This window comes from Lissotriton helveticus, chromosome 8, assembly GCF_964261635.1.
Source record: "Lissotriton helveticus chromosome 8, aLisHel1.1, whole genome shotgun sequence".
In the NCBI taxonomy this organism is placed as follows: Eukaryota; Metazoa; Chordata; class Amphibia; order Caudata; family Salamandridae; genus Lissotriton; species Lissotriton helveticus.
Genome location: NC_136069.1, coordinates 1,139,080,615 through 1,139,104,669, shown reverse-complemented (window position 1 = coordinate 1,139,104,669; position 24,055 = coordinate 1,139,080,615). Strand labels below are relative to the sequence as shown.

The following is a 24,055-nucleotide window of genomic DNA, read 5'->3' as shown; positions in this document are numbered from 1 at the left end:
CATTACAGGGCGATGCAACGCCTGAAGATTCAGCATCTCCGGAAAGGTCTCCGCTATTCGGATCAAGTTCCTCTTTCGGAGGAGGTGCGGGGGGAGATGCAATGGTGGCTGGACCACATGGAGGCCTGGAACGGTCGAGCCCTGTTCGGTTCATCTCCGGAACTGGTGATCGAATCGGATGCCAGTCAGTGGGGTTGGGGAGCCCGTTGCGGGTCTGTCTCGACAGGGGGTCGTTGGTCGCCCCAGGAGTTGTCTCTCCACATAAATTGTCTAGAACTCCTGGCGGGTTCCTTTGCGATACGGTGTTTTTCTCCCCTACAGACGAGTTGTTGCATTCTTCTCCGAATGGACAACGTGTCCGCAGTCCGCTATGTCAACAAGCTGGGCGGGACTCGGTCCAAGATATTAGCGGAGATCGCCAAGGATTTTTGGCATTTTTGCCTCCACCGGAAGATCACGGTTATTGCAGAGTATCTTCCGGGTCGCAACAATCAAGTTGCGGATTGGCACTCCCGACATCTTCGGGATTTCAGCGACTGGAGACTTCATCCTCGAGTCTTCCGTGCCCTTCTTCGGCAGTGGGGCCAGTGTCACCTGGATCTGTTTGCCTCTCGCCTCAATGCGCAACTTCCCCAGTTTTACAGCTGGAGACCGGATCCCTTAGCCCTGGCCACAGACGCTTTTCTCCAACAGTGGCCATCGACTCTTTGTTACGCGTTTCCCCCGTTCATGATGCTTCCCAGAGTGCTTGCTTACACCAAGCGGTTTCGAGCGGAGCTGATTCTGATTGCTCCCTTGTGAAAGGCTCAAGCGTGGTTCCCGGTTCTCCTGGAGATGTGTTGCGCACCTCCCCTCCTTCTTCCCCAGAAGTGGAATCTGTTACAGGATCCTCTCGGAGATCCGCATCCCCTCATTCTTTCCGGCACTCTCCAGTTGCTGGCATGGCGAATCTCGGGGATCGTTGGTCGATCCCTGGCATTTCTAGCGACGCTGCCAAATTCATTAGTAACGCCTGGTCTCCCAATACCCACAAGCGGTATCGAGGAGCTTGGAAACGCTGGTGTGATTGGTGTGTTCAACGGGAAGTTGATCCCGTTTCAGCGGATGTCAGTCTAATCATTAATTTTTTGACTTCCTTGGCCACTTCCGGTCTGGCTTATCGGACCGTTAATAGTTTTCGTTCTGCTATTTCTGCGGGCCATGTCCACATTGATGGTAAACCTGTTGGTGAACATCATTTGCTTTCCAAACTGCTTAAGGGGATTCGTCTGGCGAAACCCCCCACACCGAAATATGTGTCTTTGTGGGATGTTTCGGTTGTCCTGAGGTTTTTGGAGGCTTGGCCTTCTAATCTTTTGTTGTCCCGTAAACAGTTGTGTGCGAAACTGACCATGTTGCTGTGTCTGGTATCTTGCAAGCGTGTTTCGGATATTCGCGCTTTAGACCTTGCGGGTCGCAGTTTCACCCCTGAGGGTGTTACTTTCACTCTCTCTAGGAGGACTAAATCCAACACTTCCTCCATAACATATCCTTCTTTTCCTGATCATCCCAATCTCTGTGTTGTCCAGTGTTTGAAGGATTATGAGGTGAGTACCGCTTCTTTGCGTACGGACATGCAAGGTCAGTTGTTGATCGCCTTGCAGAAGCCTTTCCGTCCTGTTGCACCGGCTACTCTGGCTCGCTGGGTGCGCTGGCTCATGTCTGAGGCGGGCATTGATGTTTCTGTGTTTGGGGCGCATTCTGCTAGAGGGGCCATGGCCTCAAAAGCTTATTCCATGGGTGTTACTTTATTTGATATTATGAGAGCTGCAGACTGGTCTTCAGACTCGGTTTTCAAACAGTTTTATTATAAACCAATTGTTAGTGTTGCTTCTGTTGTGGTGGACGAGCTTTAAACAAGCATAATCAGAGCCTCCTGTCCTGACATAGAATTCAAAATTTGCAAACATTCGTGACAAGAATTTTCAATTCTATTAAGGACTAGGAGGCGAGGATTATCCCACCCTTATTATGACTATGTTGCATTGTTATGTACTGTATTATAGTTGCATATTGTTGCAGATCTATATTTCCTTGTTCTTTCCCCCCCCTGACTTGCTTTGATTTTTTCTCCATTATTTGGATATTACGGCTCTGTATCTTTTTCAGGTTCAGATCAGAAATGATGTGGTTGATCTTCCTCGAGAGTCTCCTATGTCTCCTAGTTCTCGGGCCCAGGATTCCTCCATCATCTGCTACAGGATCCTTTGGATTTCGGCGGCGTGTTTGGAACTGTTGTTGTTGCTCTACCTGGGATTGTTTTTCGATGTTGAACTGTTTCCCCAAAGAAAGAGGAAGAAGTACTAGTGTTTGGACCTTATATAGTGTAATCTCTATGGTCATTCCCAAGTGTTCATGGGATTTGTAGTTTTGTTTTATTGGCTGCTGAGCATTTCATTAAAGAAATGAGAAAGCATAATCCTCGCCTCCTAGTCCTTAATAGAATTGAAAATTCTTGTCACGAATGTTTGCAAATTTTGAAGTATTCGCAAAATCACTAGATCTGACTTGCACTTTGATTCCTCGCTAAAAGATTTAAAACAGCCTGCTGCAGAGAAAAAAGACGAACAAAGACAAATACTTTCTGTATGTAATTATTTTATAACAGAATGTAATGCCTGATAGTTCATTTTATTTTTGAGATGAAAGATAGTCCCTTCTGCTTTACAGTGAAATCACTCTAGGGAAGTAGGATGATACACCAAACAGCCAATAGTAAGTGGTGAGATGGATACACTGCTGGGCGGAGTGATAACTCGCATGTATATTTTAAGGTGTAGGTAACAGTAGGTATCATACAGTTCTGCTATCAAGCCAGAACTAAAAACTTGTGTTACCTGGAGACTCATTGGAGCTATCCAAAAATATATAAACTGACTCCCCTTATCCTGCCAAAAATCACCCAAAGGAACTCTTCTTCTTGCTGCTTTTACTACCCCCCAAAAAACGCGCCAATAAGCATTTGAAATGTTTGTCTATGGCCCTATGCTTAAAATACAGCAGTGTAGCTTGTCAGATTTCTTTCAGATATTGAGTGAAATCCAACTCTTTCACTGAGTACTTTGAAGGAAATAACACAGTGGTGGGGGGTATAATATAAAATATGTTTTCTTTTGTTTATTTGCTTTTTGCTTACAATAACAGGAATACACTTTTCTGTGATGTTTAAACAGCGCCAATCAGTCTTTCTGGAGATGCAGAAGTGATCCAAACTTAACACAAAAATGTACATGTGAGGGACCCCCCACCCCGTTAAGCAAAACACCCTGTTAAAGCACCGCATGGTACCAACCCTGTAAACAACTTCAAAAGAGCTCATTGTTAATGAATTTAGTGCGTTAGTGCGATAGCAGGGGCATCCTGAAAACTGCTCTTGCATTTTCTGGTTATTTTACTACTGTGGCAGTCATCTACTTATGGACACAGCCCTTATTCGTACATGCACTTGGATGTATGACGTTACAACGCATTACTTTTACAACGCCTACCTTTACATCGCAAGTTTTACAACGCATACCATTACAACGCATAATGCTTTTGGGCGCTGGATAGTGAATAGTTTAATTTACTATTCCAACTCCAGTCCCCGTGGATAGTAGGGAAGGTGTTGAATAGTACATTAAACCTATTCCCTAACCTAGAGCGCCCCCCAGCGCTATGCGTTGTAATGGTTTGCGTTGTAAAAGTTGCGTTGTAATGGTAGTTCGTTGTAAAAGTTTCGTTGTAAAGGCTGTATACCCATGCACTTACCTCTTTCGGCTGGAAAATCCTGATTTTCTTTAAGCAGAAAAGATCGTACTTTGCCGTTTTACCTGTTAAAATGATCTCCCCTCGTATGCAAGTCAAAGTGGGAATTAAATTCCCACCATTTTTGGTCTCCCTCATAGGTGTTCCGAAACGCAGGCATGTTTGTTTCATCCTCTCTACCCACTTGCATCATTTAAACTTCTTGTCTAGGGACCCCACGTTAAGTTCATGTGGCCTTTCCTGTTCCAACGCCTGCTTTCCTTTCAAACTGCCCAGTCACAGCTGGGAATTATGGTATACTTATTTTTTAGCTCTTGGCTATTCAGCGCACTCACTATCTTGAAGAGACATGTTTAATCTGTTTCAGCCCGTCCACAGGTTTCCCCTTTGCTCACTCCATCGTCTGTCTCGTATTCTTTGTCACCATTTCTCCCTGGCATGCATGGTCATGCTTGTTCTTGTGCTTATCCCTCCCCCCCAGAACATGGACCAAGTAATTGTAATCATCCACTGCTCCCGTTTTACGACCATTTTTCAACGTACTTTTTTCTTTCTTTTTCAACGCTGTACAAAGTGCTTGTGCTTTTTTACCAGCTCTGTCTCCTCCCACCCGCCCTCGTGGGCTTTCCACAGATCACTCCCTGCCCGGTGACTGATTTTTCCCATTGTTGCTGCTTTTCGATTTCCCCCCACCTCTTCCCTTCAGGTACTGCTTGCTTCCTCTCCCCTTCCAGTGCTTGCCGCGTTCACAGATGACCCCTTCCCCCATTGTTGCTTTTCACTTTGTTGCTGCTTTCCGTTTCCCCCACCTCCTCCAGCCTGTCTCTGCCTGCTCTCTCGCACCTCACCGTGCTTGCCTCGACCCCAAATCACTACTCCTCCGACCCTGTTTCTGCTTTAAACCCCCATTGTATTCTGTTTTGTTCAAGTGATTGTGTTTTTCTGCCTTTTAATATCCTGTTAGTGTATAGCTGTCATGCTGATTGGAGCATGTGTGCACGGCTGCTAGTACATAGCACACGTGTAGTCTCTGTTTGGAACGGTCTTTGTGGTGTTATTTCTGATATTTATATGTGTTGATCATCTTCATTGCTTAATTTTACTCGCAAGAAAGTGTCACTCATAGTCGTTAAATTTCACTCATAATTACACTGAAATTATGAAAATGTTACACATGGCAATCTGAAACCTTGGTAGCTATGCCCCCAGCAGCCCCCAATTTCCAGCCTCCAGAGGCCCCATCAGTGCTGTAGCACACACAGGCAGCACTACACTCTCTCGCCGGCGTTAGTTGCACCATTGAGTTGCCTCATAACAGTCCTACTTCATAAATTGTACATTTACTGTTGTAGTATGAGAATTCATTTAATGAAAAGGAATATAAAGTGGGGTTGCCTAAAGAAAAAAGCCAGCCATGTGTTTAAAGAGCCTGGAAAGACCTCGTCTTGGCACTAAATAGGGTTATACATAAAAAAGTATGTATTCATTTGTAATGGGACTTTTCTGTCTTTGTTCCCTTTAATTATCAGTTATGGATCTCATCATTCAGGCAGCCCCAGAAGACAATTAAAGTGCATTCTATTTATATTTCCTGTTAGAAGTATGCACAGATAAGTGCTGAAAATAGGGCGTTAGGTGACTGCTTGTTTTTGTTGGTGGGAGTTATGGATCTCATCATTCAGGCAGCCCCAGAAGACAATTAAAGTGCATTCTATTTATATTTCCTGTTAGAAGTATGCACAGATAAGTGCTGAAAATAAGGCGTTAGGTGACTGCTTGTTTTTGTTGGTGGGGCAAAGTGGTAGGTGGTGGGCACGGCCGCTGGGGGGGGCCCTCATTGTGCTTTGCAGGGGGGCCCCCTCAAGTTTCGTTACGCCAGTACGGCTTCATTTGAAAACATATTGCTGGATCTCAGGTCTGAGATCGAGAAGAGATTTAAAATATCTTAATCTATTCGGAAAGGTATCCAGGACATGTGCAAAACTTGATGACATCGCTCACAGAACTATGGTGCTGTAAATTAATATGGATAGAATGGATCAAGAACTGACCAAATTACCTCTGAAATCACTGTACTGAAACAATGTAATCAGATAATAAACAAAGTCTGGAACTTCATTCTCGGTGCATTCATCTAAGAGTATTAAATGTCCCAGAAGGCATTAAGGGCAGTGACCCTAAGGGATTTATAAAAAATCTTCTTAAGGAGTCGTCAAAGACAGTCAGGAAATAGATATAGAAAAAGAGATTCCGAGAATCCATAGGGACCCCTGTAGACAAAACGTGAATCAGAAGAAACCAAGGAAGATCCTAATAAATGTACTGTATTATACACCAAATAGCAGTAACTGAGTTTGCCACTGAAAGCTAAAACCTTGGCCGGCAATGACTTTACATATAACCTTAGAGCTGATATACGGAGAACTACAGAACATCAGCAATGACAGGTTGGTCGTAAATGAAAGCACTAAAGAAGCTTTGAGTCAAAGTGCAATTACAATTCCAAACTTTGCCCACAATTATGTGGACAAATAAGATGCATAATATCAGGAAAGTCGAACAATAAGATAAGTTAATTAACACCACACATAGTTCAGTTTAGAATAGGCACAAAGGGGTTTATTTACAAGCCCCTTGTGTCGCCAGTGCGACACTTTTAATATGGGGAAAAAGTGACGTACCGCTGGCACAAGGGGCTTGTAAATAAAACCCAGAGTTTTTTCAGCATGGGCACCAAATAAACAAGATAAGAGGATGGAAAGGATGTATGAGAGGAAGGAACAGAAGGATACATCAAATACGATCCTGTTTGCTTTAATAATGACTTATTTTTTATCTGGGGTTTACGATATCATTGTAGCAGATGACTGTGAGGGCTTCCAAGGTCAGGACACTTGGGGGTCTTTTACAATGGTGGGCAGACAAAGTCCTCCCGCCACCGCAATGGCAAAAGGGACCGCCCGCCATAGGTCTGGCGGTCCCACCATTCAAAATAGGATGCCTGCCACACTGGTGGGCGCATCCCGCATTTTTTACATTGTAGCGGGTGGTGCTGCAAACAGCACCCGCCGCAATGTAAAAAATGCATGTTGTGCACTTGCATGCACAATGTGACAGGCACAGTGCGGTGCCTGCCACCTTGTGCATGCAAATGTGCAACCCCCACCCCTCCAACACCCTGGGGGCCCAAAACAGTCCCCCAATAGCAAAAACCGCATGCCTTTGGAAAGTCTGATGTCCGCCATCATCATAATATGGATGGCGGTGTCTTGCAGACACCGCCACCATATTATACCCTTTTCCGCCTGGTCGATTAGTCGACCGGCGGAAAAGCGGCGGACGGTCTTTCCATCCGCCGTAGACCCCCCAGCCTTACTAATATGGCGGGGTCAATCAGGCATAGATGGCAGGCTGATCTCCCCCGCCGGGCCTGTGGTGGCAACCGCCGGCCCAGCGGGGGCGATCCGTTCGCCATCATAATGGACCCCATGGTAGGGAATATAGTGGGAAAAAGCAAACATTTTCCTTATTCACATTGTAATTTCTTTGCAACAGAAATATTGAAGGGGTGGCAGATGTGAGAAGAATTGCTTACAAAAGATACTTCTCCTCTGCCCAGTGTCTGGTTCTTCTCACACTGACCCAGTAGAGAGGCATCAATAATGTAGCTACTTTACCCAGTAGGAAGGCATCAACAATGTTGCTATATGAATGGGTCATACAATAAGTTGCAGATAAAATAAGCAAACAGCAAACATAGAAATGAATGGCATGCTGCACTATTTTAGTAATTGCTTATTTTTCTGTGATCATTGAGGTTGAAATAGGACTGAGAGCAAATACAGGCCTCCATGACCACCTGCATCACTGGATGTCTTGGAAAATGGCTAGTCTGATTATGTTCAACTGCTGCTAGGGGCCTTGGCTAAGTGGGAGCTATTGCCATGAGAGGAGATCTTCATGTAAGATTCATCATCGTCTGCATATTGGTGATGTAGGATGACTGGGTCCTATCGAAGGTTACCAAGAGATTTGAGATAGAGGTTGAAGACTGTGGAGCCAATACACTACCTGCATTTTATAGTATGCAAAGTATCACCATAATTACTCGCATACTACAAAATGCTATTCATTAACCTATGGGCAGAGAGCTCTGCCTCGGCCCTTCCTATTTTTTTTGTGTGGAGATCTTTGTATTACCCTTTTGCTGGCAAATATGGCACAGTTCAGGGAGAGTGGCTGGGAGATGGGAACTACTTATTACTAAATGGCCGAAGTTAACGCTGGGGTAAGGAAGGGTTTAGGGAGTGACATGAAAATACAAACACACGCCCACAAAAGAGTAAGCCCATTGTTATTCACAAACGACTCTTCTAAAGTTACTACTGCCTAATAGGTCCCCAAAACATTAGTAAATGTACTCCAGCTAAGCCTTGGAATAATAGAAAATAATGGAAGAAGGGACTTAATATAATATCACATTGAAATAACATAAATAAAATACATTATTTTGAAGTTTAAATAAATATATTAGAAAATGTAGTTAAAAATATTATATCAAAGGTAAAATAGCATATATTATAATTTTTGATTATTAATTCAACATTATTTTAAAATATTGTAAATCAATACAAATACATAACTATTATTTAATAGTGTACATTTTAATTAACCATTTTTTATGTAAATCATTATTATATGTTTTAAAATATTTAAACATGTAATACACTTTTTGAAACAAATGAGATAATGTATTGTAGCATTTTATGGAATTAGATTTAGGTTTATAATAATTATTTTACATTTTTATAAATATTGTAAATCAATACAAATACATAATTATTAATTAATAGTGTACATTTTAACTAACCATTTCTTTATGTAAATCATTATTATATGTTTTTAAATATTTAAACATGTAATACACTTTTTGAAACAAATGAGATAATGTATTGTAGCATTTTATGGAATTAGATTAAGGTTTATAATAATTATTTTACATTTTTATTTTTCATTAAAATATGTTCAATATTTCACAAAGAATTTATAAACTTTATTCTTTCTTTCTGTACATACTGATAGGAAGATTTCTGCCCCGGTGGTGGTGATCTCCATCTACATGTGAAAAGTTACACTTAGTAACTTCACATTCTGTCTTAGACCTCACCACCCCCTGAGCTGAGGGGCTGGAGACATGTAATTCTCCATTTAAGTGTACATCTACACAGAAATGAAGAATCAGGAAAAAGTGTAGATTTACAGAGACATGAAAGTGTACATTTACTCCTGAGTAAATTCTACGTCTGAAAATATATCTTTGCAGAGAGGGCTCTGTATGTGCTATTGAACAGTGCTTGAGAAAGAGTAACAATCTTTATCGGCTGAGAACAGATTGCAAGTTATGTTTCAAACCTTTTAAAGGCCTTCACTTCTTTCTCCAAGTGATCCTTCAATGTGTGAATCAGGATTTTGCAATGGTGTCAGATTCTGATAAAGAACTAGTAAAAACAGCAGGTGTAAGGCATTACCTACAAGTCTCAGGATAACAGTTTCTGTATTATATCCTGGGGTGAATCCTATCTGAGGGCGTATTACAATAAGTTCCATGGGGTCACAAAGGGTGTTTACACCCACTTTGCGTGCCACCAGGGCACTTTGGTATGACAGAAGGGGCCGCAGAGGCTGGTGCGGCCCCTTCAGTAATACCAATAGCACTGGTGCACAGAGAGCACCAGGGCTATCTGCAGGGTGTGTTCCCTCATTTGCATGGGGGCGTGCCCCATGTAAATGAGGGAATACCTTTGCCTTTGCGTCCACGCTGTATTGCAGACGTGGGTGCAGAGACAAAGAAGCCCTCAGGAGGTGCACTGACCGTGTGCTATTTAAAAGGTAATGCACTGTCAGTGCGTCTCTTGAGAGCAGCCTTCTGCAGGGGATAAATGGGGCCCTCGGACCCCCCAGACATCCGCTTGCAGGCGGGTGCAGTCATTGACTGCACCTACCTTAAAGGGCATCTCAAATCCTCCTTCAAAGTGCAGGCAGGTGGCCGCCTGCACAGTCAAACACGGACTGACTGTAAACTAGCTGCTTCATATTTCACTGGAATATGCTGCCCCCAGGGCACCGTGTGTTCACGGCTGCCCTGGGGTAGCACATTCACGGTAATATGGCGCACTTTCATTGTTTGCGCCGGATCCACATTTTTAAAGGTGCACCCAGTGCAAACAATGAAAATGAGCCTTCAACATAATACAGCCCAGGTGTTCATCCAGGAGATTATTTCCATCTAAAATGTTTTGAAGGCCTTGATTTTGGCTGCCTCATAAAATAAGAATACTTTGAACATGGAGCACAATTACAAAGTGTGCGATGCTTGGGGCACCCATTCTCTGTCACTTGGGAAATAGATTACACCATGTCAATCTGCTGGAGTTTAACTCGGCAAAAGGCCCAGTAAATACATTTTTGGGCACTACTTATATGTGAAATGTATTACACCATTAAATTCAGATTCCCCGGCTGTCAGATTTTAACAGGTGTGATAAACAGAACGTTCCCATCCAGGGTACTCATATTCAAAGCTACATTCAAAATGGAATCTCTAAAACCAAAATTGTAGACATAAATAAAAATAAAAAAGTTTTGAAGCTTAGTGACAAACAGTAAAAAGATAAATGATCTAGGTAAACTCTGTAAATGTCAAGCCTGTTTTTGTTGTTCACAGAACATGATCTTCTCTAGTTTAGGGAGCAAAAAAGTTGGAAATGTATTCCACAGTTGCAGTAGCCACTGAGTTGTTATAGTTAGGTCAGAGTTTCTATCAGCAAATAATTTTTGATTTACTAATAACTTTGACACTGTTTGTCGAATCTGCACACCACTTTCCCCAAAAAGTTTTTTCTTATAAGCTCCTTCCTGTGGTGATCCACCACGCAGGGACCAAGAAAAAAAGGGGGGGCCTCATAACATTGTTATGCTAATTCCCATAGAAAATGTTGGTGAGCATTACAAAGAAAAACAGCTGAACAGAATAACACCAAAGTTGGCATTATATTGGAACTTTACACAGAAACTATGAGTTTGTTGTATATCCGTTCAGCTGCTTTTGAGAAATTTGTGTTTAACCTGGTGCTCGAAAGGGATAAAATAAAAAGGTATACTTTGATATTCGATCCCTCAGGTGTCCCCTGAGACTCTTGCAGTACTATAAATGCAAAAACATATAAGGGCGAAAATAATTGTGTATCATCAGTACTGCGCTACTCCCATGGGACACAGCGTGGCACTCCTGTTAGGTTGTATGGGACTCCAATGGGAGCTGCCATACATGTGGCACCTCAATGGTACCACACAACAGCACAAGCTGCAATAAGTGAATCGTATAGGGTTCTAGAGTGCCATATAGGGAAGCTTGGGTGGCATTTCCAGGTGAGCAGTGATGTATTGTGAAAAAAAAATAGGAAAAATATGTGGTGGTCTCTGAAGGATTGGTCACATACAGGGGATGAAGTGCAGGGCCTGGGCACAGACAAGGCTCTGTGGCCAAATCAACACTACACGTGGCTGAAGACTATGTGCAGCGGGGTGTTGGGAACCTGCGGGCATTGGGTGCAGGGCCTGGCCACTGGTCAAGCCATACATGGAACACCCCAACATCCATGGCCAAAGACAATGTGCTGCAGGAGTCAGGTGCCTGCATAGGGTTGGGTGCTGGGATTAGTCACAGCCCAGGCTCTCCACCCAATTCCACACTACCCTCAGCTGAAGGCTATACATGGTGTGGATGTTGGCTGTCTGCTAGGGGTTGGGCACAGGGTCATGCTGCAGGTCAGGCCTTCGGCAACCTCCTGCTGCATAAGACCAAAAAAAGTGTTCAGCAGGGTAGTTGGGTGAATATGTTTTTTTTAAACAAGAAATCCACTGAAAAAAACAAAAGTTAAAGTGATGTTATAGTTAGGTACAGTAATACAAATTTAATGATGTGATCTGAGATGGCATCAATGATGTTATCAATTATGTCATTTAACATGTCATGAGTGATGTAATATGTGAGATCATAACCAGTGCGTGTCTTTTTAGTTTTTAAATGTTAGTGGTTGTATTATTTTAACACCAAACTATAAAGTCACTTCAACCTTTTATTTTCAGTGATTTGCTACGATTTGAATGTAAGCTAACATCTTTTTACCTTACCTATAATGTTACTTTTACCTTGGATTTTTACAGTGAATTTTTTTAAGATGATTTGTAATTACAATTAGGATTTGTTAAAGCTCATTAAAACAAGAGGCATCAAAGTGATTAACCAGATAAGGCACACAGTGGGAAGTGGAGCAAACCTAAACAGACATGCACATCTAAGCTACGCTTAAGGGTCCCCAAGTTAGAGAATAACCATGTAAGGTAAGATCTCAATGTTATAACTAACTATAATATCTCTTTAACCTTTATGTGTTTAGTGAATAGACAATATAGGTGCGTGCCTATTAGAATCCTAGATAATGTGGGGAAATCCTCAAGAAACATTAAGTTTATGGCATTAAACAATTTTTTAAGAAAAGACTTGCAATAATCACAGGCATCCACCGGTATATTTCAGAACATAAATTGCCAGTTTCCCAGCATTTTCTCTAGAGCTCTAAGCAAGGAGAATCTTATTATGCTTACTTAAATTGGACCTCAGTTTCACACGGTGTTTTCCACTTTTTATTTGCACACTCCATAACAACAATTGGATTACTCCCTGCTTCCTTTTTGAGCCAGTAAATATTATGATCTCTGTTTTCTTTCATGTGGCCAATAAATCCTTTGCACTTTAGTGTATGTGGCTTTCCTACAAGAAAAACAAACAAGCAAATAAAACATTACTTCAATTGTAATGCAGAGTGGCTCATAAAACCTCAAAGATTGAAAATCAATTTTTTGAACAACTGATACTGCGCCTTTGGAAATATACACAGATTGTGAGGCTACCGTTTTTTAGCCAGATTCTGTAGTTGACACTGACATTACAACAAATTATCACAAATTAATGTTTTACTCTTGGGCAAAAAAAGCATGTTGCAACTGCTTTCTCACACTAATTTCAGTACAAATAATCAACTTAAACTGTGATGTTTTTGCCCCTTGCCCCAAACATAAAAAATACATTATTATTGCAATTGTGATGTCAGGGTAGTTTATAAAATCTTAGGCAGAATTTGTTAAACGTTTTCTGGTCAACTGATACCACTTATTTGGGAATATACAGAGAAACATGGTTGTGAGGCTTGCACAAAACATCTTGTAGCATCTAATTTTTCACACTAAATTTACCACAAATATTCAGCTCAAACTGTGTTGTTTTTACGTATGGCTTTGAGACTAGTTTCATCCACTTGTCCGTTATATTGTCATTCACATATTCCTTATGCCCACCACAGCATACAGCATGGGGAAGCAGGTCAGCCCATCTTACCCATCGGCTCCGCTTAATGTGAGTGACTTAATTACACCTCTGTATGTTACTCACAGCCCCCTGAACGCAGTACCTTTCTCTTCAGTGATAAGCATAGTTCCAAGTGTGATTTTTAGTTTGAGTTATTTTTCAATATTAACTCAAAATAGAGGTTACTGATTTTACCTACCTTTTTGGAGGTTCCATTAAAGAGTGATTTATTTATAAACTCCTTTTTGAAGTTATAATGTGTTCAGAACGAAAATGGAGGTGGAAATAACTCCTAGAGGACAAGACAGTCTATAAAATAGTTCCAAAAGACTTTGATTAAAGAATCAAAAGAGTACAGGCAGAGGCTTTCTCAAGACAAATGGGTAAGACTGGCAAAGTACCTAAGACGATTTTTAAGATAGTTCAGTCCTTTCCATCTCCTGCAGAAGGGTAACAAAAAACATCGTGTCACAATCTCTTTGCAAAAATCTCAATGAATACTCCCATGAGAAGGTGAGGGTCATACACTCCAATTTTGCTAAAAGCTCAGATGCTTCAATGTCTGCCTAGGGCCAACAAGGTCAGAGAAAGAGAGATGGAAAAGCACTGGATGCTTTTGAAAACGTTTTGCTGGAGGACTCAGAATCTGCTATGCCCAATGCAAGCTTGGGGTCACCCGAGAATCCTAAAATTTATGGACTCAACAATCAAGATATCTATCAATGTGTTGATCAACCAATCCCTGGAGCTAGGTTCAGTCACCCTGCTGGAAAAATCTCCAAGTGCCGGCACTGTTGATATAGCCTAATGCTAATTCTTCAATATTGCACAACTATAGGCCTATCTCCTTGCTCTGAGCTCCGGGGAAAATTCTGGAAAACTGGTGAACAAGCAGCTCTCCCAATTCTCAGAATGGATTGAGATCGTGCATCCATCTTAATTCAGCTTTCTCCAGGCTTTAGTACTGAGGATGTGCTTTTAGAGGCCCTGGGGTTTATTCAAACCAACTAATAAGAACCGAGGCAAATAGCAGTCGTCATTCTTTTAGATCCTTCAACTACTTTTGACACAGTGTCCCCCAAGATCTTGTTGGAATGGCTAGGGGCAGATCGGGTGGGTGGCAAGGCCAATCTAAGGATAAAACCCTGTATAGCTGAGAGGGATAAGCTATTTATCTCCCTCCTACACATCAAACTATGAAGAATTGAGACACAGGGCCTCATTACGATGAGAGTCGGAAAGCCTCCGATCTCAGGTTTTTTCGAGCCTCATTGCGGTTTCAATTCCAGCCACCAGTTTCAATGTAGGCAGTCGGAATTGAAACTGGCCAGTCATTCTGGCTGGCTTCCGATGGTCTCAAGGAGCCCGTAGGCCAGTCAGAGTCGGAACATAATAGCTCTACAATGGTGTTTCCTCCGTCTGGATTCTGATGCTTGGTTTCCGACAGGCTTTCCATGTCGGGCTTTCTGAATTAGAAAGCCTGTCAGAAAATGAGTTTGGGGACCCCTAGCAGGGGCCCCTCTTCCTTCCACCTCCGGTTAGGGATCAAGGGGGCATCGATTGTACCCCCTGTTGCACATCAAGTTGCCTGCCACGCGGTGCAGGGATGAACAGAATCTCCCATTTCTCCATGGAAGCTTGTGCTGCGACCAGTTTACGGCCACATCCCAAGCTCCCATGGAGAAATGGGAGTATGGGACCGCACCATGTGCAGTTGCACTGTAATTGCTGTGTCCGGACTGCGCACTGGAGGTCGGTCGTTGATGAGATCGCGACGGTGTCAGTCGGAGGCAACTCCGACCGGCATCGTAAAAGAGTCCCTAGTGTACTTCAGGCCTCTGGCCTTAAGAACACCTTAGTTAACATCCATACAGTGCCTCTAGCTAAGGCAGTGGAACATAGGGGCTTCAATGTAATACTGTATGCTGATGTCATTCAACTTATATTCTCTTTCTAGCAGGTAAGTGATTTAATGCTGGAAAGGTTCTAAGGCTGTCTCTCTGCCATGACAAGGTGGATTCAGCTGAGTTGCCTAACGCTGAGCTCCAATAAATCGGAGGCAATTGTCTTTGATAACCCCTCTCCATTAGACCTGTTGAGGCCATGGACAAAGGATCTTGGAGAACCACTGACCTCAGCTACAGTAATGAGAAATCTAGGGATAAAATTTGATGAGGAACTCTCCTTCAAACCACAAATTAACAAAATTACAGCAACTTTTTTTGCGATGCTGAAGTCTCTAAAAAGACCGTAATATGTTTACCAGCCCATTCATGAAATATGCCAACTCTCTATATCGCTGTAGAGCTATTACAAAAAGGGGCCTCACTAACCCTGTAGCAGCCTTACCGAATATACTCCCATCAGAGAGCTCCACTCCTCAAACCAGATATTTCTCGGCATTCCCAGAGTTCAACAGGCTAGGAGAGGTGGCCATTTTATCTCTATACTGGCTGCTAAGCTGTAGAATGACTTGTCGAAAGATCTGAGTGATTATAATACAAGCCTGAAGACTTTAATTTTTAGGAAAGTTCAGTACCTGGATTTGTTGGCCGTGCTTTCTAGCACCAGGACACTTCCTTGCAAGCAGCTGTTGCAGCTGTAGAATTGGCAACTCATTCATTCATTAATGTGGCATTGTAACATTCCCTAGAAGATGCCAGATCAAATCTGGCTCATATGTGCCCTTAGTCACACTCTGCATAGAATTGGATCTACAAATCTTCATGCAGAGGGTGATTAAGGATGCTTATAAGCCCGTTTTGATCTCGCATCTTTTACAGATGTTTATGTTTCAGTGGGAAAGGTGATTCTACCCTTACTGACACTAATCAGGAAAAACAAAATTCTACCCCAATCATAAAGGGCTTGCGACACCCAGATAAAAACCCCTCACTCTGTGAGGCAGTGTAACATTGTAACTGCCAGCAGTTTTAGAGTTGAGTTATGCAGTCATGTATGCTTATCTCCTTTGCAAATAAAAGTAGTAGAATTAATAATAATTACAATAATAATAACCATAATAATAAGAATAAGAATAAGAATCATGGTACAATTGAAAGGTTTCTAAACAAAAATCATCACTGCTAAAAAGGTCACATCAGCACGCATATGGCAGCCCTGTTTAGGTTGTCACATATTTTCCTTCATCTTTTTGTGTCACATTCTTCCAGTAAAATATAATAAAGAAATGCACCATTTCATAATCTCGCCAAGATAGGACATATTTGCTTTGCCAGTGCTTGTATGTCAGTAGGCTCCGTGTTACAAAATCAGTCACAATGTCCCTGTGCACTATTATGCTTCTCTGTCTGTTTGTTTTCCCAATATTCCCATATTTACTGCACATACATTAATTCGGAAAATCTCTGTTTTCGTACAAATGCTGCGTACAGCAGAGCTCGCAACAGTGAGAAGCAATTGCCTCTTTTCGTTTCTGAGTTATGCGGTCTATAACTCATGCATTAATTCGGTGATGTATCAAGTTAATGCATGCACTAAAGACAGGACTGTCACAAGAAAAGAAAAAGGACGGACCCCATTTAAAGACTTAAACCCATGCTTCCCTGACACTATAATTTGGTCTACACATTTGTACATATTTGCAGATGTATTAAATTGTTTGCATAGTTATCATTCATATACAAACAAACATGCCACGGTAACAGAGAAATGCTGGTGGATAGTGAAAATAGTGACTAATATTGCGCTAATGCCATTTACAAAAACAAGGAGCAAATGAAACAACACAGTGGATTGATGATTTTTTAATTCATTGATAAGAAGACTCAAATTTAGAGTACAGATTTACAAAACTTCAAATGTTATTTTACTGCTTTAGGCTTTTCTTTGAATGGGTGTTTGGTAGGGTGCCTGGACTTCTCCAAGGCCACACCTAAAGTCCACATGGGGTATACACCAACTATGCAAACTATGCATCAATTCCTAGGTTGAGCGTCTCCAGAGACTCTGCATGTATGCCCCACCTGTACACACATGAAAGGGAGAGTACTGGATATTCACTTTACACTTTATGCCCATGCAAAGAGTATTACTTTTTATAGGCAACTGGAAAAGATTGTCGGCTGCCACTCCCCCCGCCCCCCTGACGAGGGTAAATGACTCAAATAACGGATTCTAAATGATGTGTAACATGAATATTGTGTCAAAAATATTTTCACGTTCAAAATATTGTGGAACAGAATATCCTGGAACTGAGTATTGTTTTTTTGTTGTATTTAATAACTTTTCAAGAATATTGTTGTATTTAATACTGTTAAATAGTAATACATATTGTTTTATAATCAGTGATATATATATTTTTTATACATGTTAATTTTACATGTCAGTATTGCTAGCACAATTGTGTTTATTTTTTAAAACACAGTTTGCAATTTTAAATGTTTAACTGTATTATTTAATTTAATTTATAATTTGCAATGCAGTAGCCGTCTGTTGGGTTTGCATGGGAATAGAATACACAGTTTATTAATTATTTAATTCAATTCTAATGCTTGATTTTTTTTATTGAATAGATATTTTTATTGATTAACAATTAAGGAATTGTTTAATTGTTATTTTGTTTATTTAAGTGCAATTCGTAAGTTTTTCATTTATATGTGTTTTATGCATGCTAGCAGTTCATATTTTAGGAGTGGGCTGTTGGGTTTGTAGGGAAACAGGGTTAGAAGTTAGAAGTTAATTAAATTACAATTAATTTAATTCATGAGGTGCATGTTTAAATTGTTATACTTTTGATAGTAATCTATATTTTAGTAGTAGGTTGTCGGTTTCCTAGGGGAATAGGGATGGAAGTGATTGAAATTATATATAGTTTTAACAGTTAATCTTAATTGAAATTATAGATTATTTAAGAGTCAATCTTAATTAATATGTTAAGTGGAAATTATGCATAGTTAATATGTTTTATCTGAACTATTTATTAATTTATTGATATGTGCTTTTAATAATATTATAAGTGGAATGCGTTTTTTCATTTTATTTGTTTAATTCAAGAAATACCATCATCTAAATCTTTTTTTTATTTATTATTTTTTGTTTGGGTGTGTTTTGGGGGTTGTGGGGGGGATTTATTTAATTTGACCAAATTATTTAGTTTTTTAAAACTATTTTTGCATAGCTTATTTATTTTGTAAGTATACATTGCATGCATATTTGTTAAATATGTTTAAAATATTTATTAATTTTGTTACAATGGTTTATATACTTCCGAAGTTCAACACGTTCGACTGTTGATTGCATTAGAGTGGTATAGTGAATATAACCCCTCCTCATTCCAACACTTTCCCTACTGTTGCTTAGGGGCCAAATACAATGCCGGACGGAAAAGGCTTCCGTCAGCCGTGCTCGTGGCAAAAATACACCCGCATGACCCTTGGCATCGCCGTCTGTGAAATTATCATGCAATGCACAGAAAATGCCCCCACGGCAGACAAAACTCACAAATGACCATCTGCCATGCCCGGAAAAGTTGCAGATTCGACGGCAGCCGACAGGGAAAGCAGTTCAAGGGACTGAAAAGGCCACTCCTGCCAAAAATGACCACATGGCCAATTACGAAGAAACCGAGGAGCTGGAGGACGGGTCATTGCGTTCAGATTTCCCTCCTCGCGCATAGACCAAATGAATGGCTGTGGTAACAAACTCAACTACGATGCACAAAGTGTGCCTGCACTCAACGCTGCCCTCAATCACATCACACACGCCACAATGATACACCCCAAATGTCCATTGGCAATGTAAGCCATGCCCAGCATGGAAGAAACACCTGGAGGACATCACACATATGGACATACCCACATACAACAGCATAAAACCTACCCCTTCCTGGACCAGTATCCTTTTCACACCAGAAGCTGACACAGAGAGACAGTAAACCATTTACCCACTGAGCACAACATCACATACAACCATCTCCACACAACACAACTTCCCAACCACACACCTGACACACTTCACATAACTCCACCAGCTCCTGCACCCTGCAGTTTTCTCACCTTTGCACTAAGGCCAAACAGAAAATGCCCAAATTCACTGACACTGAGTTGAAAGTGATGTTAAACGATATAAAAAAGGTAGAACCACATTTGTATGGAAGCCTGGTCCAACATACCCCACTTGTACGCAAAACCCAGATGTGGACAAGGATCTACAACAAAGTCAATGCACTGTGTCACATCAAAAGGCGGTGGGTTGACCTCGAGGCCCGGGTCAAGCATCGGGCCCATAGGAACCATGAGGTGGCCCAAAAAACTGGTGGCGGCCCTCACATACCACCACTAACCTTCACTGAATGGGAGGAGAAGGTGCTTCCCATACTGCATCCCAAAAGTCTCACAGGAATCAAGGAGAGAGTGGAGGCTGGTAAGTACAAACGAAATGATCACATCCCACTGTAATGTACTATTGTCTACAACAAGTGAGCCTCAATTGCCAGGCAAAATCAAACTCATGTACAATGCATGCTGTCAGCATGAATGTCTCATAGGGCTAGCATTTCCTTCCTCTGCTTCACTTAACAGGTAGGTAGCCATCTTACTCGTAATGGGGTTGTCGGGACCTGACAGTAAGGCCACAACTCCCACAAGGCCCTCTGTTTTACCTCCCAAACAGCAGGGAGCTATCTGGACACCTCATCCCGCACTTTTGAGCCAACTCTGTCAAGCTGCATAAGTTGCAGCCAGTGCCCACGAAGAAAATACCATTGAGAGTTCACATGAATCACAGTGTCATTGATGAAGTCACATGTCACTGCAAAGCAAAAGCCAGGAACGCAGTGGCCAAAACCCAATGTGCAAGTACCATTATCCCAAAGCATAGAGGCTCACATCAACACCACACATGCATGTAGACTCAGTCAAAAATCACAAACCACACAAGGATAGTACATAAGCACAACAGAAATCAGGAAGTTGTGGCGTAGTTGACAAACAGTCATAGCAAAGTCACAAATATCCTAGCATGAACAGAAGTGAATGAGCAAAAAATTGGTACCAGAGGAGATGTACTTGAAAATACAATATCTGTATATATGAAATTGTTGATTCAGCCATGTCATATCACTGACGAGCAATGTATTTACCTCCACATCATGTCCCACTACTGATAAACTGTTAGGAATGACAAGTAATGCCAAGCTGAAAAGTCATGTTGTTGCAAACGAAATGTGCCAAACATGAACATCAAAGTTGTGCATTGTACTGAACTTGCTGACAATCCAACCTCTGTTCAACAAGTGACTCACCAGCGACAGAAGCGCCCGTGCCATGGACGAGCCCAGCCAGTCTCCCACCTAAGAAGCTGAACCCTCGGATGCAGATTCCCTCGTTTTTACGGATGAAGCGTACCAACCTGGCCCCTCCGGCATGCCCGGACAAGCTCAGACTCCGGCAGTCCCTGTCCCCACCACCACCACTACCACCACCACTTCCACAACAGCTTCAACATCAACACTGATCCCTGCAGCACCGACCTGTATGGCAGCCACCACCATCATCACCACCGCTGCCTCCAACCTTCTCCCGATGACAGTTGTAGCCAATACCACCAGGCAGCCTCGGGATGCTGGGGACACTGTGCGGCGGCAGTGCCAGGTGCTGCCACAGGTCCGTGGCTGCAGGGCAGGTGGTAGGCCAACTGGGGGACAGTCACTGGAGGACAATGAGACTGAGGCCCAGACCACCGTGCAAACTGCCCCTTGGGGCATACCATTAGAATCAGACACAGATGGGCCAGGTCCTTGACAGCAGCGGTGCGTCCATTGGGGCGTAGGGGCGTAGCCCCACAAGCCCAGGGACCCGCCGCTGCTGCAAGTATAATAATGATTATGAAAATGTACTACTGTATTTTTTAAAATCATTTATTCGTTGATTATCCGCCTGGAATCCGGAGCGCACCCGACTGAAACGGGATGCGCAGGGGGGCTGGGCCGAGCGGACAGTCGAGTCGAGACCTCTACGTCAGGTCTACGTCACAGTCAGACACAGCAGGGCATGCAGGCATACCTAATGATTATGCGCATATGTTGCGTGGGGCTGTAACTAGCCTGCGCATGCGCGATGAAGGTTCCCCCATGATAGCTGGTGACAGGGGGGTGCTGATTTAACCAGGCAGGAGCCCCAGCGTTCACAAGGGCGACAGGGCGAGCAGCTAGTGTGCCCCCCAAGCCGCCAGGATTGGCCGGTCACCTTTCAGCAGGGCAGGGCAATCCATTATTGGATGCCGCCCGTGGGTGACTCTGCCGCACTGCACAATGGCCAATCACTGTGTCAGACTACATGTAGTCTGTGCAGTGATTGGCCATTTGCGGTGCACGGCGCTGCTGACGTAGGATCCGGTTCTGGGCCCTCCTCGTCGTCACCGTGGTGTGTGGACTTGCCTTTGCCTCGTGTGTGGACTTGCCTTTGCCTCGTGTGTGGACTTGCCTTTGCCTCGTCGTCACTCGTGCCGGGTTCAGCCTGCTCTCACTGGTGAGTGAGTATCATTATTAAAAGACTGCTGATCCTTTTGCATATATAGCGTATTCAGAGGTTTGAGGCTCAATGGACGACCTTCTAACGAGAGACAGTGAAAACGTAATCATGGTAATTAGCAGAAGCATGTGTCTTACTGTTAGACAAGAGAGTTTGGCTGGGATGACTGGAAACAAAGCAGATGGGCCGATGATTGAAAAACGGGTAATGGGGTATGAGGCGCCAAATGGTCATCCAACTGTCTCGAAAAGGGTTGCAAGATTAGGGCTGGTAAAGGCAGAGAAAAGATAAAACAAACAAAGATGTTAGGGGGAAACTAGGGAAAACACAGAGAGCTGAAAGAGATCAAGAAGATAGTTAAGAGAGGAAGAATGAGGTAGCACATAGAATTAAAGAGATATGCAGAGAGAAAGAGGAGCTGTTTTAACGAGGAAGAAAATACTAAAAGAAGCAGAAATGAGTCAAGCGTGTACATTTAATAGCAAGCAAGAGAATGTTAGCAGCCTGAAAGGTAGAATATTTGACACGTGTGAGGGGAAGAATGAAGGGGGGATGTGCATTTCTGCATGAAATCCGAAATAGGAGGGAGAGAGGAAGGGAGGAATTAAGGGAGGAAGCGAGGGAGGAAGAAAGGAAGGAAGGCAGGGAGGGAGAGAGGAAGGAAGAAAAGAGAGAAGGAAGGATGGAGAAGTTTGTTTGTCTGCCTGCCAAGTCAGATGAATTACACCATCCCTTTAACAGCCCTGTCACTTCCCGGCACACAGAAAGAGAAGTCTTGGGCTGCCGCCAGTCACAGCATTGCACAAGGGTTTGGAGCCGAGCATCCTCCCTGCAGGAGGAGCGGCTGACGCCTCCCCCGGCACAGTGTGAGCCAGGTAGCAGGGGTACAAAATAATGAATCCTCGCTGTAATTAATCTCTCCTCTTTTTGTGCGAGTGGGCCCCCCTTCCAGTGAAAGTTACACAAGCAGCAAAGCAAAACCCATGGCAGATCGAAGGGAGGGGTCCGGGGCAGAAAGAGGCAGACAAAAAAACAGAACAGGGTTTGTTTTGTTCCATTTTCTAAAGATTGCTATTGCTGTGCATGCAAGACACGGAAGGCGGTATGTGCAGGGATGGTATTATGTTTATGCCCACTTATTTCCCTGCAGAGATTTGCGCTACAAAGGCTGCCCGTCTTTTATTTAGTTATAAGCACTGAGGTATAAACGCTGGCAATGTCTATTTTCAATTACTGCCTTCACGCTTGACCACACGCATTGAAACTCTTTCTCTTGTATTTTGATTCACAACATGCTTTTCACTTGCACTCTTGTTTATAATGGATTTCTTTGTTTTTAAACTTGACTCGGCACTGTCATGCCTTTATTTCCTGTTAAGCTGCCTCAAACTACGTTTATCTTAAATTAGCAGTTCACACGCTATTGTTTATTTTCAAATCTCTTCACATTTGGCTTACTTCCAGTCAATTTATTTATTACTTAACTGCGCACGATGAAAAAAAAAATATATATATATTGTATAGTCAATTTTAAATTTACTTACAGTTTGAAATTACCATCAAGAATGTTTGGAGTTTCCATCAATTCTCCTCTTGTACAAATTTTGCGCAATTTGAAATGATTTTCCTTATTAGCCAGTTCAGTCCACAGCTGATTGGATATCTCCAAGCAGTCAATTGCCAAATATGTAAATCCAGTAAATTGTGAGTCTTGTAAATTCCTCTAAGAAGATTTCCATGAAATGTTCCTTTGCTAAAAATCCTCACTTTCTTTATAAATGTTTTTCTCCCTTCGTCGCTATTGTAAAGAAGTCCATTAGACTCAATAAATATAATTATTTAATATCTCTTTATTAGAGCTTGTAAGTCAGCTTCCATTTCTATCTTAATATATCCTATGAATGTCCCTTCAACATTCTTTATCTTTGACATTCTTTTACATCACACATTATGATGTCATTTATACATCATTACATGCATCAGGATAGCAGCGGAGAGCCCGGCCAATTCCTGCCGGGACCACAAAGCCAGCCGCAGAGACATCTTTCTCCGCACTTAATCTTTTCTCTCTTCCCTCTCTCCACATAATTGTGGCTATAATCGGTTGCTTATTTCCTTGAAACCCTTACTGCAGGCAAGGGAAGGCTCAGAAAATCAGAGCTCACATTTGTTATAGCTATTGGGGGTCGGTGCATGTCAATAACGCTATTTTAACATCGACCATTACCATTGCGCACATCACACCTTGAACGTGTTCTAGGCACTTGCAGACGCACTTCAATGGGGTCAAAAGGCTACATCGGGCACAGCAGGAGTCAAACTTACATTCATAAGGTTGGAGACAAATTTC

General features: G+C 42.4%; 1 protein-coding gene across 1 annotated transcript in view; it reads right to left on the bottom strand.

Moving 5' to 3' along the window:
* Positions 1 to 24,055, bottom strand: part of LOC144771902 (interleukin-18 receptor 1-like) — a 383,123-nt gene that overhangs the window by 148,519 nt on the left and 210,549 nt on the right. Inside the window, exon 5 of the mRNA XM_078656140.1 lies at positions 12,454 to 12,619. Coding sequence (XP_078512266.1) covers positions 12,454 to 12,619 — 166 coding nt within the window. The remainder of the gene's footprint in view (positions 1 to 12,453; positions 12,620 to 24,055) is intronic.